Raw genomic sequence first — 17,328 nt, 5'->3', positions numbered from 1 at the left:
TATACTGTAAATTGATATACACGACCTTTTTGCTTTTAAAAAGCTGAACACCAGGGGTGAAACCTTAGATATGTTTTCAACCCTTACCGCAGTACTGTGCTTTAATGTTATATTGCCATAATTCTGTTTTTCCTTTAAGTTAACCACTTATTCGTCTTGGTGATATTTGAGAATTTCTTAGAAGCAATGTTTTCTAGAACTTAGTTTTTTGCTTTGTTTGCTTCCAGCAGGAATAATAAGATTTTCCCTTTGAGAACTTGCTAGAGCTTCTGAGTTTACTGGGAGAAAATAGTCCATGCTTAGAGCTATAAAATTGTCAGAAGGCCCACAAAGCAAAGAGCCTAGTAGAGCAGTGTATGTACTTAGTTTAGAAAAATCCAATGATCAGAATGCACTTTTTTCAATCAATAGCAGGTTTATTCACATGCACCATTCAGAGTTAAGACAAAAATGTTGTATTGGCACTGGTTCAGGTGTATCGGCAACACAAGAGACTGTTGACATTTACCTGTCTTAAAACTCTTCAGTCTCAGTAGTCAACCATAAAAGTTTAAAAAGCCACCAATTTTTCACATGTTCAAAATGAAATAAAAACAAAATAGAAATCAAGTGAACAAAATACATTTCATTCTGCCTTCTAGATAATCACTAACCTACAGCCTTCCCCCTATAACCAAATTTATTCTGGGAAATTAAAACATAGAAAACCCTAAAACTTTTACATTCTTCTCACTTATTTTAAGAGGACCAGATGTAGAGCATAAGAGGTCAGATTGCCCATTAGGCCTGCCCCTGCCTGCTGCCTTGCAGATAGATGTGACAATAATCAGTGCCACTTGCTCTAACCTATGGCTCCTCCTGCCTAGTATTCTCTCATAGTGGTGTTAAGGAGGAACATGATTTCTCTCCATCAGGCCAACCTCAAGAGGTTAAGAGATGCCTTAATAATTAGTAAAGTTCCACTGGAACTATTCTTTGAGCCTATTTGTATTCTCAGAATCCTACCCCCTTCTGGGTTAGGATTATGGTCAAGTGAATTAAAAGCCTGCCATAGGCTTAGAGAATGTAATAGCATATTGCTTACATGTCAAGCAAAAGAATGCAAAGATAATCAACTTTATGAGAGACATTGAAATTGTGAGGGATTTTTCTACTCTGATGTAAACATTTACTACCAACAAAAGTTTGCTGAATAAGCTACTTCATATTACAACCTAGGAAGAAAAACTTGCTCAAAACAACTGAGGAGATTTCTGGGTATCCTGCTCATCCCTAATTCTGGCTTGGATGTTGATTATACATAGGATTTATTATTATTACCTTTTCTGCCTACTTCCATGAATATTCTAGGCCTTAATATGTTGATTTTAGCAGCAGTCATATCTTGAAGTATTGATATATTTAGACATTGAAGCCAAGAGCAAAGCCCTTTTTATCAGGAATTCATAAGTTTCAAGGAACCCTAAGATTCCAAATCAGAGTCAATGAAGATCAAATTTTATGGTCAGCAATTGTCTAAGGAATCATCCAGATTCAATTGTGCATTTTCCAAAAGCCTTATTCAATTTAATTTAGGTAGTTGAAATCCAGGAAATCAGCAACAGCAGGGGTATTCTAATCTATTCCTATGTAAGTACCCAGTACTATTTTTTCCTGATGTCCAGTTAACAAATGGAACATGATTAGCCACTGTGAGTTCATGACACCTTTGTTTTGTTCAGACTAGTTACTGAAAATGGATCTTACTAATCCTTCAAGTCATACAAGTTTCTGGATAATTCAAAACAATTTATTCATTTTTGGTCACTTAATTGTAGAAGAAATAGGTTACTAAGTTAGAATACTAAATACTAAGTCAGTAGAAACATTCTTACAAATTTAATGAGTGGACTTGTCTGGGCACAACAAAGTAAGGGTTTTTTTGGGGTTTTTTTCCCCTCTCTTTTAAGGGCCCCAGTCTTTGCTTCTACTGACTCACTGGGACTACTAACATCCCCGAGCCAGGTGGATGGGGAAATAAAAAGCATTTTGATAGGAGAAAAGACATGTTGCTTATGTCATTAGGTGAATGATTCTTTAATAAAGAGGGAAGAGCCCCAAAAAATGGTATCAAAATTGTAAATTACCTTTTTAAAAAACTAAACATTAATAAACCCCCCTTAACAAAAATGGCGATAAAGAGCCCCTGTTGACCAAGTCATCTTAAGATGGAGTTCAAGTTTTTGCAATTATTTCCAACAGAACAATGTAAGCTAATGACAATATATCTTTCAGTTATAATTTCCATTATAATTAGCATAGCTCCCAAGATTTTCTTTCCCAAATGGGAGAACCTAGATTAAGTAATCAAAGATTCATTCATTAAGCAAAGGAAAAGCAAGGATAAGTAAGGCATAAATTGCTATTCACACTGGATAAGAACGTGTTTAACAGTAAGAAAAAAGAAAAAACAGTAAGAATGTACATAGTGTTATATAGGGATGGAGTTCTTGGTGATTTTATGTTCATTTATTATTTATGCTTATTATGTTTTGTCATTAATTCTTCAATAAATATTTTATTTAAAAAAATCACCCTATTTAGAAATCTTCTTTGAAGGTGAGAGGGAGGGGAAAATATGACCAAAGGCTGGGAGATACTAACTCTTGGAATCAACGATATCCCCCAGGGCCAAGTTGTGTAACTGTCAACCACCTCTGCTATCAGGCCTTGTTAAAGTCATGGCATTCCAGAAGGATTTATAGTTCTTTTCCTAAGAAAGGATCCATGACCTTTGCAATTATCATGACTTCATGAAAATCTGATGTCCAAGTTGAATCCAGTCAAAAACAGGGTGCCAGGGAGTCAGAGCTTAAATGGCTGTCCCAACCCGATCAAACCAAGTAAGTTGCTAGAGATTCAGAGGGGAGACTAAATGCAGATGATCATCCTTGTTCCTGTAATTCAGAAGTTTTCTTTGTTGAAGTAGAATTGAACCTTCCTGGGATCCAGGCTGGAATATTGGCAACAGCATTTGCTCAGGCTCTTTGCCAAAGTCTGAGGACCGCATAGGAAGACTCCCACCACAGACCTGCGGGAATAGAACAATCGTAAGGGCTAGAATACAGCAAAAGCTTCTATGCTAGTGAGGATGGAGAACCTGCCTCTGCTAGGCCTCTACTGTTCCCAACGACCTTGCATATTCAGCTGTTGACTCTTTCACATTCTTCATGGTAGTTTCCTTACCTATTCTGCTCTTAGGCCTTGTCCTCAGCTGCAAGCCTTGCCTATTCCATCAAGAACAGATTCTCAGAAGATACTGTGCAATGTCGAGGTTTAAGTGCTAGACCCTTGAGCCCCGCTATCTGGGTTGAAATAACCATCTCTGACACTTATCCCAGCGGTGTGACTTCAGGCAAGTTTCTTTTAACCTCTCTTTCAGATTTATTCCATGTAAGATGAGGATAAAAATAGTACCCACCTCACAGAGTTGTTTTGAGGTTTATTTTTTTTAAGGTTTTATTTATTTGTTCATGAGAGACAGAGACATAGGCAGAGGCAGAAGCAGGCTCCCTGCGGGGAGCCTAATGCAGGACTCGATCCCAGGACCCCAAGATCATGACCTGAGCCAAAGGCATCTAGATACTCAACCATTGAGCCGCCCAGGTGACCATGCTTTGGGGTTTAAATGAAAAGCATATGTAAAGCAATTAGAAAAACGCCTGGCACATAGCAAGTGAATATGTGCTAGCCATCCATTGTGCATCTTTCCCCACTTCAAAATTCTCACACTGAGGAGGTGATGAGCCTTCTTGCCAAGAATAAGCTTTCTAACTGTGCACTGAGTCTCACCCTCACCTTCCCTCTCTCATACCTTCCTCTCCCCTTTTTGACTTGAGAAAGAATTCATGTGTCACAACATTCATCTTTTTAAAGTGTGCACTTAGTGCTTTTTTTAGAGAGAGAGAGTGCAGGCAGGGAGGGATGGAGGGAGGGAAAGAGAGAATCTTAAGCAGGCTCCATGCTCAGTGTGGAGCCTGACTTGGGGCTCAATCTCTGGACCCTGAGATCATGACCTGAGCCAAAATCAAGAGTCAGGCCCTAAACCTACTGAGCCACCTGGGCACTGCTACAGTTAATGCCTTTTAGAATAGCCACAAAGCTGTGCACCCATCACCCCTACCTAATCTGAGGACATTTTCATCATCCCCAAAAGAAACCCCATACACATTAGCAGTCAATCACTCCCCATGTCCTCCCAACCACCTCCTCCCAGCCCTAGACAATCAAATCTCCTTTTTCTCCCTAGATTTGCCTATTGTGAACATTTCATATAAATGGAATCATGTAATGTGTGGCCTTTTGCATCTGGTTCTTGTACTTAACATGCTACTTTCAAGGTTTATCCATAGCACGTGTCAGTACTTCATTCCTTTTTTTTTAAGATTTATTTATTTATTCATGATAGACACAGAGAGGGAGAGAGAGAGAGAGAGAGAGAGAGAGAGAGAGACAGGAGGAGGGAGAAGCAGGCTCCATGCCGGGAGCCCGACGCGGGACTCGATCCCGGGACTCCAGGATCATGCAGTGAGCTAAAGGCAGGCACTAAACCAGAGCCACCCAGGGATCCCCCTCATTCCTTTTTAATAACAGGATAATATCCCACTGTATGGATATACTATATGTTGTTTATCCTTTCATTTGCTGATGGATGCTTATTTCTAGTTTTTGGCTATTCTATATGCATTCATGTTCAAGGTTTTGGGTAGATAGCAAAGGCTGTTTTCAATTCCCCTGGGTACATACTTAGGAATGAAATTGCTGGGTCACATGGTAACTCCATGTTTATCATTTTGAGGAAATGTCAGAGTTCTTCCAAAATGCTGCACCATTTCACATTCCCACAAGCAATGTGGAGGAACTCTCCTACAATTTCTCCCCTTCCTTACCAACTCTTATTGCCACTCCTTCACTATGGTCAGCTCAACACAATAATTAGCATAATCTCTTTTGTTCAAATGCTGCTTTACTGTTTTTTTAAAGATTTTATTTATTTATTTATTCATGAAAGAAAGATAGAGAGAGGCAGAGACATAGGCAGAAGGAGAGGAGAGGCAGGCTCCCTGATGCAGGACTCATTCCCAGGACTCTGGGATCATGACCTGAGCCAAAGGCAAATGCTCAAACACTGAGCCATCCAGGTGTCCCCTGCTTTACTGTTTCCAGAGCATTTTTCATATATGTATTGCTTAACTGTTTATAACCATTTTTCAAGTGAGGAGAGAAGGCATTTACTAATATAATTCCCATTTTATAGATAAGAACTCAGAAAATCGGAGGACTTTCTAGCTCAAGGTCTCAGAAATGGAGTGTCAGAACTAGCATTAGCACCCAGAATCATCTGAATCTAAGCGACTGAGTGTTCTCACCACTGCCTTCATGAACCCTGCCCTGATCACCCCATGTGGACAGAGACTTTCCTTCCCTCCATGTCTATGTATCTGTTTCATGGAGTGCATCATTCTGTTTTGAATTGATTGTATGCATCACTTATTAAAATGTGTGCTCCTTGAGGGCAAGAATCATATTCTATTTCTCTTTCAACCTCCAAACCTTCTAGAATAGTGAATGCTGAGCTTATAGAAGGTAACCAGTGTTTGTGGAATTGAATTGATCTTCAGCTGCCAACTTGTCCCAGGAACTTATCTAATGATCACCTTATTCTCCTTCCCATTGGAATGGCTGGTTTCGTGGCACCCGGTTTTCCTATATGCTCAAGCATGTCTCAAAGCTCTTCTGAAAGACTGAGTTCAGGTCATCAGTTAACTAGACAATATACTCCAAACCTTTCTTACTTGCAGTAGGAATTACTGAAGCCAGAAATGATACATTTGAATTTTTCCAATTTTCCATTTTATTTGGTAATGCTAATGGGAACTGAGTCCCCTTGCCTCACTGTTTGAATGGGGACTTGTAGAGACAGGAAACATCTCATCCATTACAAGGTCACCACCCTTATTTGGCTTAAATCTCAGATGAATTTTTTTCAGCTGTACGCAAGAATCCGAGAATGGTGCAAATAGTTTCTGCCCCAGAGATCTTTTTTCCCAGGATGCTGCGATATCTTTCCTAAACCTTAACTCTGAAAACTCAACTAACTAGAAGAGAATACACTTACCTGGGGTGGGCATTAGCTATTGTAGAAAATTCATTGTCCCACATGGGTCTCCCAAAGGAAGTTTTCTGTTTCAGACCTGTCAGGATGTCAGTGGCCTTGTCAAAGTTTAATGTGGCATGACTGGCCTGAAGTCAAAGAAATAAAAGTTAGAGAAAGCAGGTCCTGACAGGTCTTCCTGTCAGCCACTTTTAAACTTGGGATAAGGGTGAGGCACTGGAAATAATTATTTCCAATCAGCATGCATGACCTTGTCTGACATTCATCTCACATCTAACATCAGAATTAATGTGTTGTTTGAACTTACAATATTGCTGTCCCATCCGGTGAGGAAGAGACGGTAGTTTAGAAAATCCACTTTGCCTAATTCCTCCATCTCACATTCCAGAGAAGCCAGCAGGTCATTGAACCAGGCAAAGGCACCTGTCTCCCTGCAGATCCAGTAGAAATAGATCTGGAATCAGCAAGAGAGAACATAGCCTTATTAAGTGTCTTTAAGCTGTACGTTGTGGCGACATAATTATTATATATACTTTATATTTGTTGGTCAAGTCTACAGGTGACCTGAAAAATCAGATGTACAGAGTGGCATGAATGTCCAGAGTTCTTACAACTTCCCTTAAGGAAAAAGACTTCCAACATCCTTTGGTTCAAGGTAATTTTAAACTCCAAATTGAAAATGAAGACCCCATTCTTATGATGAATCTGTAGAAATGGATGCCTTGGCAGAGTAGTGATCACTCACTCTCATAGCTCCAGGGATGGTTACTCTTTTATCAGTTGTAAAGAGCTAAAAGTCACAAAAGCAATGGATCTTTCAGGCCCAGACCAGATTAAAAGTAGCATAAGGGACTTACCGTTTGTGTTTTAAGGTTGTGATCTTCATGCCTAAATTTGTACCAGATAGATTTTAAGATGGAAGCAAAGGGGGTGACCCCAATTCCTGCTCCGACCAACACAACCACTTCATACTGGAAAACATCTTCACTGACAGTGCCAAAGGGACCATCCACCTCAATCCTGGCAACAGACAGAAGACAATGGGCAAGTGAAGTCTCACCTCCACCCCCAACCTCAAACATTCTCCCAGGACATAGCTGTTCCCATGGCTCCTTTAGTGCCTGTTTATTTTAATCATATTCTATTGCACCAGACAAGGTTCAACAATGAATCACCTCTTGCAGAAGCCTCTGGGTCTCTGCTGCTCTCAGGGACCTACCTGGGAATTGGTGAACACTGCTGCTCAAAAGCCCTTATGAGATTTTCTGTCCAGTCCCCCACTGCCCTGATATGAACGGAGAAGAAATCTTCCTCTGGAGCCGAGGTCAGAGTAAAGGGATGCCACTCCAAGTAAGAGACTGAGGGGCAATTAACAAAAATATACTGTCCCACTTCCATGCTGAAGCCACGCTTGATCATCTGCAATTCCAAAACTTTGGATGGGTGCATAACAACCTATGAACAAAGCACAGAGGCAAATTCAAGTGGTGGGGGGGGGGGTGCTGCTGGTGATGGTGGTGAACTGTGAGCAGAAGTCCTTTCTAAAGGGGGCAGAAGCTGTTAGCAAGCAATTCAACTCTCTGAACCATCAGTGTGGGGGCCAACCAAAGCATGTCTGTGGGCTCACCCAGGCCACCTGTTTACAGCCTCTGACAAAGAACCATGCTGATGATTTCTGCCAAACTCTCTTCCCCCAAAGTTCTTTCCAGCACTGGAGGAACTAAAGTATGTTGCCCCTGATTCTTTTTTGTTCCCTTCAGGGCGACAACATGGCAATCTAGTCCTATATGCAGGAAGAAAAGAACTCTTATCACAGCTAGAGGAAACTGTATGTTCTTTTTTTTAACTTTTTAAAAAAGATTTATTTATTTCTTTTAGCCAGGGGTGGGGGTGGGGGAGAGAGTCCCAAGCAGACTCTGTACTGAGCATGGAGCCTGACTTAGGGCTCCATCCCAAAACCCTGAGATAAGGACCTCAGCCAAAACCAGGAGTTGGACACTTAACTGACTGTACCACTCAGGTGCCCCAAGTGCATATTCTTTTTTAAAGTTTTTTTTTTAAGGGATGCTTGGGTGGCTCAATCAGGTGAGTGTCATCTTCAGCTTGGGTAATGATCTTGGAGTCCTGGCACTGAGCTCCACATTGGGCTGCCTGCTCAGCAGGGAGCTTGATTCTCCCTCTCCCTCTGCTCCCCAGCTCCTGCTCTCTCGCTTGCTCTATCTCAAATGAATAAATAAAACCTTTTTTTAAAAAATAAAGTTTTTATTTTTTTATAAATTTTTTTATTTATTTATGATAGTCACACACAGAGAGAGAGAGAGAGAGAGGCAGAGACACAGGCAGAGGGAGAAGCAGGCTCCATACACCGAGAGCCTGATGTGGGATTCGATTCCGGGTCTCCAGGATCGTGCCCTGGGCCAAAGGCAGGCGCTAAACCGCAGCACCACCCAGGGATCCAAAAATAAAGTTTTTAAAAGTAATTCCTACACCCCTTTTGAGACTTGAACTCATGACCCCAAGATCAAGAGTCACACGCTCCTCCCACTGAGCCAGCCAGGCACCCCAGAAAGAGCATATTCTTTACCTTGGTAATCACAACCTTCTGCTGCGAGCGGTAAAATCGGAGAATTCTTTCAAGAATATAAAGAACACCTGGTGCAAGGATCCACTTCCAAGACTGCAAAGAAAGAATAAAGAATGAGGTTACATGTTAATCTCTTATTGAGGATTCATATGTGTTGCAGTTCGTTTCTTCATTCAATAATATTTATCGAGGGCAGCCCGAGGGGCTCAGCGGTTTAGCGCTGCCTTCAGCCCAGGGTGTGATCCTGGAGACCCCAGATCGAGTCCTATGTTGGGCTCCCTGCATGGAGCTTGCTTCTCCCTCTGCCTGTGTCTCTGCCCCTGTGTGTGTGTGTGTCTCATGAATAAATAAATAAAATCTTTTTTAAAATACTAATATTAATACTACTAATAATATTTATCAAGTTCTCTGATATGTATCATTATTAAGCCACTAATTTCACCAAATTTTGAGGACGGAAATGGAAAGGAATAAATTACAATGGTTTTGTTTGCTAATCTGTTACTCATAAAGCAGATCATTTCCTGAAGTTTTACAAGTCTTACCAGGAAGCAAAAGTACAGAAATAAAATATGTGGTAATTATACATATAATGCAATACAAGTCTTACCAGGAAGCAAAAGTACAGAAATAAAATATGTGGTAATTATACATATAATACAATAATAATAAGAAGAATATTATTCTTAATTCTTAAATTATATATACATTTCAATTTTAAGACTCCAAGACAGTCTTCCAGGACAATTTGTCCAATCTGAAAACCCAACAGAGAAGATAGATAGACATTACATAGAAGCAGATGATTAAAAACAAAACAACCAACAAAGAAGGGAAAGTGTGAGTGGCTGATACTATTGGTAACAATCTATAAAACTTGGTATTTCTTTATACATCACTTCTTTTCTCAGGTGCTCAAAACACCTAACATAGTAATACACTTTTTATCTTTTCTACATTTTTTAAAGCAGCATTTCTATCCTGAGATCCTCTCAAAGGTAGCAGATTGCTTCCATATGCACAGGAGCTACTAAAAATGTATTTCCTAGCAATGCTAAGTCATGTCCTTTTTTGCACAATTGCTTCAGTGTGACACATCGGAGCTGTATAGAATGAGGTCTTCTATGCCATTTCAGGCAAACAATTTCTTGGGTATCTCCAGGGAGGAAAGGGGCAGAGATGGGGCAGGTGAACTTGACAGTGGGAATTATACAATTTGATGCTACTCCTTATTTGGGAAAAATTCCCCATGTCTTCAGATAAAAACACATATATATACGTTTTTAATGATATATGATATATATATTTAATGATATATACACACACATACACATATGAATGGCCAATAACAATGTGGTAAAAACTTTTGACCTCAGAAGTAATAAGAGAAACTAATATTAAACCAAAATAGCATTTTAACCTCTCAGATTAGAAAACAACATTAAACAATAATGCCCACCATTAACTGGGATGCAGAGAGATGGGCACACTCATATGTGCAGCCAATGGAGGGACAAATTAGTAGCATCTTCCCAGAGAGCAATTTGGCAATACATCCCAACAGCCTTGAAAGCATTCCTTCTATTTGACCCAGAAATTTCACTTCTAGTAAATTGACCATAAAGATATAATTAAGGCATGCCCAAAGTATACAATATAGGAATGGCCATATCATTTACTAAGAAAAAATGACAAAAATGATAAACTACACAGATTTTTTTGCAAATACCCAACTGTCTTTTTTAATTTTTATTTTTATTTATTTTTCTGTATTGAGATATAATTGACATATATCATTATATTAGTTTCAGGTGCACACCATAATGATTCAACATTTGTATATGTTGCAAAATGATCACAATAAGTATAGCTAATATTTGTCACCATACATCATTGCAAAAATTTTTTTCTTGTGCTGAGAACTTTTAATATCTACTCTCAGCAAACTTCAAATATACAATATAGTATTATTAACTATAGTAACCATGCTATACACAACATACCTATGACTTATTTATCTTATAACTGGAAGTTTGTACCTTTTGACCACCTTCACCCATTTTGCCCACTCTCCCACCCCCTGCCTCTGGAAACCACCAATCTGTTTTCTGTTTCTATGAGCTACGTTCATTAAAGTAAGATTCCACATATAGTGCAATCATACAGTATTTGTCTTTTTCGGTCTGACTTATTTCACTTTGCATAAAGCCATCAAGGTCATTAAAAATGATCATGTAAAAAAATTGACAAAAATGGTATACCATAGAGCTTTTTAAAAAACAAATGTTTCAGGGCAGCCTGGGTGGCTCAGCTGTTTAGCGCCGCCTTCGGCCCAGGGCGTGATCCTGGAGACCCGGGAACTGAGTCCCACATTGGGCTCCTTGCATGGGGTTTGCTTCTCTCTCCACCTGTGTCTCTCTCTCCCTCTCTCTCTCTCTCTCTCAAATAAATAAATAAATAAATAATCTTTTTTTGGTATTTTTTATTGGAGTTTGATTTGCCAACATATAGGCATATCACCCAGTGCTCATCCCATCAAGTGCCCCCCTTAATGCCCATCACCCAGTCACCCCGTCACCCTGCCCACCTCCCCTTCCACTACCCCTTGTTCGTTTCCCAGAGTTAGGAGTCTCTCATGTTCTGTCTCCCTTTCTGATATTTCCCACTCATTTTCTCTCCTTTCCCCTTTATTCCCTTTCACTATTTTTTATATTCCCCAAATGAATGAGACCATATAATGTTTGTCCTTCTCCGATTGACTTACTTCACTAAGCATAATACCCTCCAGTTCCATCCACGTTGAAGCAAATGGTGGGTATTTGTCATTTCTAATGACTAATATTCCATTGTATACATAGACCACATCTTTTTTTTAAGATTTTATTTATTTATTAATGAGAGAGAGAGGCAAAGACAAAGGCAGAGGGAGAAGCAGGCTCCATGCAGGAAGCCTGACATGGGACTTGATCCCAGGTCTCCAGGATCAGGCCCTGGGCCGAAGGTGGCGCTAACCCCCTGAGCCCCCCGGGCCCATCTTCTTTATCCATTCATCTTTCGATGGACACTAAGGCTCCTTCCACAGTTTGGCTATTGTGGACATTGCTGCTATAGACATCGGGGTGCAGGTGCCCTGCCGTTTCACTGCATCTGCATCTTTGGGGTAAATCCCCAGCAGTGCAATTGCTGGGTCGTAGGGCAGGTCTATTTTTAACTCTTTGCGGAACCTCCACACAGTTTTCCAGAGTGGCTGCACCAGTTCACATTCCCACCAACAGTGCAGGAGGGTTCCCCTTTCTCCACATCCTCTCCAACATTTGTGGTTTCCTGCCTTGTTAATCTTCCCCATTCTCACTGGTGTGAGGTGGTATCTCACTATGGTTTTGATTTGTATTTCCCTGATGGCAAGTGATGCAAAACATTTTCAAATGTGCTTGTTGGCCATGTCTATGTCTTCCTCTGTGAAATTTCTGTTCATGTCTTCTGCCCACTTCATGATTGGATTGTTTTTCTTTGCTATTGAATTTAATAAGTTCTTTATAGATCTTGTATGATAGCCCTTTATCTGATAGGTCATTTGCAAATATCTTCTCCCATTCTGTAGGTTGCCTTTTAGTTTTGTTGACTGTATCCTTTGCTGTGCAGAAGCTTTTTATCTTGTTTAAGTCCCAATAGATCATTTTTGCTTTTGTTTCCCTTGCCTTCATAGATGTATCTTGCAAGAAGTTGCTGTGGCCAAGTTCAAAAAAGGTGCTGCCTGTATTCTCCTCTAGGATTTTGATGGATTCTTGTCTCACATTTAGATCTTTCATCCACATCAGGCTCCCTGCATGGGGCTCACTTCTTTCTCTGCCTGTGTCTCTGCCTCTCTTTCTCTCTCTCTGTGTGTCTCTCATGAATAAATAAATAAATAAATTAATTAATTAATCTTTTTAAAATGTTTCAATGAAGCAGCAGAAAGATAATAAAGAAACATCAGGGATGCCTGTGTGGCTCAGCTGCTAAGCTTCTGCCTTTGGCTCAAGGCGTGATTCTGGAGTCCCAGGATTGAGTCCCACATCGGGCTCCTTGCATGGAGCCTGCTTCTCCCTCTGCCTGTGTCTCTGCCTCTCTCTCTCTCTCTCTCTCTCTCTCTCGGCCTCTCATGAATAAATAAAGTCTTTAAAAAAAAGAAAGAAACATCACTTACTATTACACCAAAAATAATAAAATACTTAAGAATAAAGTTAACCAAAGAAGTGAATGACCTGTACTCTGAAAACCATAAAGCACTGATGAAAGAAATTGAAGACAACACAAAGAAATGGAAAGACATTCCATGCTCATGGATTGGAAGACAAATACTGCTAAAATGTGCATACTCCCCATAGAAATCTACATACTTAATGTCCTAATCAAAATACCAACAGCATTTTTCACAGAACTTGAACAAACAATCCTAAAATTTACATGGAACCAGAGAAAATCATGAATACCCAAAGCAATCTTGATAAAGAAAAACAAAATTGGAGGTATCACAATTCCAGACTTCAAGTTGTATTACAAAGCTCTAGTAATCAAAACAGTATGGTACTGGCAGAAAAATAGACACATAGATCAATGGAACAGAATTTTAAAACCCAGAAATAAACCCACAACTGTATTATCAATTAATTTTCAACCAGGGAATAAAGAATATCCAATGGAAAAAGTATCTTCAACAAATGGTGTTGGGAAAAACTGGACAATAACATGGAAAAGAATGAACCTAGACCACTTTCTTATACTGTCCACAGAAATAAACTAAAAAAATGGATTAAAGACCTAAAAGGAACCATACAAATCCTAGAATAGAGCACAGGCAGTAATTTCTCTGACATCAGCTATAGCAACATTTCTCTAGATATGTCTTCTGAGGTAAGGGAAATAAAAGTAAAAATAAACTAATGGGACTACATCAAAATAAAACACTTCTGCACAGCAAAGGAAACAATCATCAAAATTAAAAGGCAACCTTCAGAATGGGAAAAGATATTTGCAAATGACATATCTGATGAAGGGTTAGTATCCAAAGTATATTAATAACTCACCAAACTCAACACCCAAAAACCAAACAATCCAGTCAAAAAATGGGCAGTAGACATGAATAGATATTTTTCTAAAGAAGACACACAGATGTCTAACAGACACATGAAAAGATGCTCAACATCACTCCTCATCAGGGAACTGCAAATCAAAACTACAATGAGGAGAGGTCGGAAGCAGCCAGCTTCCGCCAGCTTCTGGCTGTGTCGTGTGGCCATGGTAAGGGAAACTGCATGACCTAAGGTGGGGACCAGGACCCAGGGTGATGTCTGCAGCACCTATCTCTCACTTCTCTGGAGCTGTTAGTGAGGTTTAGGAACAGAATTCGGAGATGATGGTTGCAGCTACAGGAAGAGCTATGGCCTCAGACTGCCAGGTATAGCCAGTACATGTGGAATGGGAGTGCATTCAGAATATCCTCACCACGCAGCACAGAAGCCAACAGCTATTCCAGTGCATGAAATATCCAGAATTCCAGACCTGTGTCTGCTCATGAAAATGAGCAAAATTATTCTACTTGTTATAAGAATGAGAAAAGATTGAGAAGAATCTAAAGGAGAGTCGAAGAAAATGTGGAAGTGGAAGCTGAATAAACAGAAATCATAGTGAATTGGCAAGAGCTGTGAAGTGTTGGACTAAATCCATCACCAAGGGTCAATGCAACATTATATGAGGGACTAGAAGGGAGAGACAGTGGACTGGAGAAAGGGGTTGACAATGGCCATTGATGATAACATGATCCTATAGAAATCTGAGAAAAGAAGAATAAACAGCCAAATAGAAACCATTGGGAAAGTCCGATTCAATACTGAAACTGATCCTGAAACAAGCCATGGACAGAGTTTTACTAAGGAGGGTGGAGACAGATCTACAGTGATCTGGAAATTTACTAAATACAGAAGATCCTGAATATTCCAAGTCAGGAAAAAAAAAACCCTAAAATGAGATATCCCCTTAGACCAGTTAAAATGGCTAAAATTAACAATACAGGAAATAACAGGTGTTGGCATGGATGCAGAGGAAGGGGAGCCCGCTTACACTGTTGGTGGGGATGCAAACTGGTACAGCCACTCTGGAAAGCAGTATGGAGGGTCCTCAAAAAGTTAAACATAGAACTACCCTATGATCCAGCAATTACGCTATTAGGTATTTATTCAAAGGATACAGAAATACTAATTCAAAGGAATACATGCATCCCAATGTTTATAGCAGCATTATCCACAGTAGCCAAATTAAGGAAAAAGCCCAAATGTCCATCGACTGATGGATGGATAAAGAAGAGGTAGTATAATGGAATATTACTCAGCCATAAAAAAGAATGAAATCTTGCCATTTGCAAGACGTGGATGGAGCAAGGGAGCATTACACTGAGGGAAATAAGTCAGTCTGAAAAATACAAATACCATATGCTTATTCATATGTAAAATTTAAAAAACAAAACAAATGAGCATAGGGAAAAGAGAGAGAGGCAAAAACCAAGAAACAGACTTAACTCTAGAGAACAAACTGATGGTTATTAGAGGGGAGCTGGGTGAGGGGGATGAGTGACATAGGTGATAGGGATTAAGGAGTGCACTTGTGATGAGCACCGAGTGTTGTATGGAAGTATTGAATCACTAAATTGCACACCTGAAGCTAATATTACACTGTATGTTAACTAACTGAAATGTTAATAAAAACTAAAAATTTATATATAATAAATTTTAATATATATTTATTCAAATTTATTTTACTTTCTTTTCTGGCTTTAAGGTCTTTTTAAATCTTATTAAGGAAATATTTTTGTTACCCCTCCAATATTAGAAAAAAATTTCTCATGTGGTGTTATGAGGCTTTTATGATTTTTTTTCCTTTCTTTAAAACTTAAATCCTTGATCCATGCAATCTAGATTCATATTTTAGTGTAAAGTGTGGAATCAAGACTCAGCTTTTCTTCCTGGGTGTATAACCTATTATCCTAAAAAAATTATTTAATGATATATTTTTTTTTCCCAACTGATTTGAAATGCCAACTTTAGGGGATTTTTTAAGATATTGTTCTCATTTTAGATGAGGATCAAGCTATAGCTCTTAATTCTGCAACTGATTTAAAGACTAATCACCCTCAGAGCACTTTGAGACACCACAAGTCAACCTTCTCTTTCCATTTATACCTCCAACCTAACATATTTTACGAGCATGCAAAGGTAAACCATGATATCCATAATAATCATCCCAAGGCACACCTTGAGTTCCCTGGAACCCAGTTTCTTGACTGTCCACTATTTAATAATAATTTCCAAGCATGTTCTTATAACACCAAAGAAAGCTGACTTCGAGAATGCTTTAAAAAAAAAAGTTGAACTGGATCCCTGGGTGGCTCAGCAGTTTGGCGCCTGCCTTTGGCCCAGGGCGCGATCCTGGAGTCCCGGGATTGAGTCCCCGTCGGGCTCCCAGCATGGAGCCTGCTTCTCCCTCCTCCTGTGTCTCTGTCTCTCTCTCTCTCTCTCTATGTCTATCATAAATAAATAAATAAATCTTAAAAAAAAAGTTGAACTCATAGAGAAACAGACTAGAAAGGTGGGTAACCAGAGCCTAAGACTGGAGGTGGGGGAGTGATGGAAAAATGCTGGTCAAAATGTATGTGCCTTCAGTCATAAGATGAATAAGCTCTGAAGATCTAATGTAAAGCATGGTGACTACAGATGATAATACTATATAGCATACCTGAAATTTGCTAAAAGAGTAGATCTTAAGTATTCTCACCACACACGCACACATGCAAAATGGTAACCATGTGAGGTGATGGATGTGTTAATTAATCTCATCATGGTGATCATTTCACAAGGCATGCATGTGTCACTCACCACATTGTACACTTCAAATATATACAATTTTGTCAATTGTACTTCAATAAAGCTGGGGGGGAAGAATGCTTTCTTTAAAAAAGATTTTATTTATTTATTTATTCATGACACACACACACACACACACACACACACACAGAGGCAGTGCACAGGCAGAGGGAGAAGCAGGCTCCATGCAGGGAACCCGACATGGGACTCGATCCCAGGTCCCCAGGATCAGGCCCTGGGCTGACAGCGGCGCCAAACCGCTGCCCAAAAGAATGCTTTTCTTCCCCTCAAGAAAAGTGACTGGGGATCCCTGGGTGGCGCAGCGGTTTAGCGCCTGCCTTTGGCCCAGGGCGCGATCCTGGAGACCCGGGATCAAATCCCACGTCGGGCTCCCGGTGCATGGAGCCTGCTTCTCCCTCTCCTTCTGCCTGTGTCTCTGCCTCTCTCTCTCTCTCTTTCTCTGCGTGACTATCATAAATAAATAAAAATTTAAAAAAAAGAAAAGAAAAGTGACTGGATTTCAGAGCTAAGCTTTGGTACAGTAGTACAGTAGTCAAGAGCACAGTCTTTGGAATCTGCAAAGCCTGAGCTTGATTTGCAGTTCCACTAGTTACTTACTGTGACAGCTTGACAATTTAATCGCTTTGAATTTTAGTCCTATTGTCTCACAATGGAGACAAAAAAAATACCTACCT

The 17,328-nt window shown here is 39.8% G+C and overlaps 1 protein-coding gene across 1 annotated transcript in view; it reads right to left on the bottom strand.

The window, feature by feature from the left end:
- Positions 1-751: 751 nt before the first annotated feature.
- Positions 752-17,328, bottom strand: part of NOX1 (NADPH oxidase 1) — a 28,900-nt gene continuing 12,323 nt past the window's right edge. Inside the window, exons 8-13 of the mRNA XM_077888965.1 lie at positions 8,739-8,831; positions 7,374-7,609; positions 7,012-7,174; positions 6,462-6,608; positions 6,158-6,282; positions 752-3,070 (exon numbers count right to left, since the gene is read on the bottom strand). Coding sequence (XP_077745091.1) covers positions 2,944-3,070; positions 6,158-6,282; positions 6,462-6,608; positions 7,012-7,174; positions 7,374-7,609; positions 8,739-8,831 — 891 coding nt within the window. The 3' untranslated portion in view covers positions 752-2,943. The remainder of the gene's footprint in view (positions 3,071-6,157; positions 6,283-6,461; positions 6,609-7,011; positions 7,175-7,373; positions 7,610-8,738; positions 8,832-17,328) is intronic.

Source organism: Canis aureus, chromosome X, assembly GCF_053574225.1.
Source record: "Canis aureus isolate CA01 chromosome X, VMU_Caureus_v.1.0, whole genome shotgun sequence".
Taxonomy (NCBI): Eukaryota; Metazoa; Chordata; class Mammalia; order Carnivora; family Canidae; genus Canis; species Canis aureus.
The sequence above is the reverse complement of the archived record's forward strand: the minus strand, read 5'-3'. Positions and strand labels throughout refer to the sequence as shown.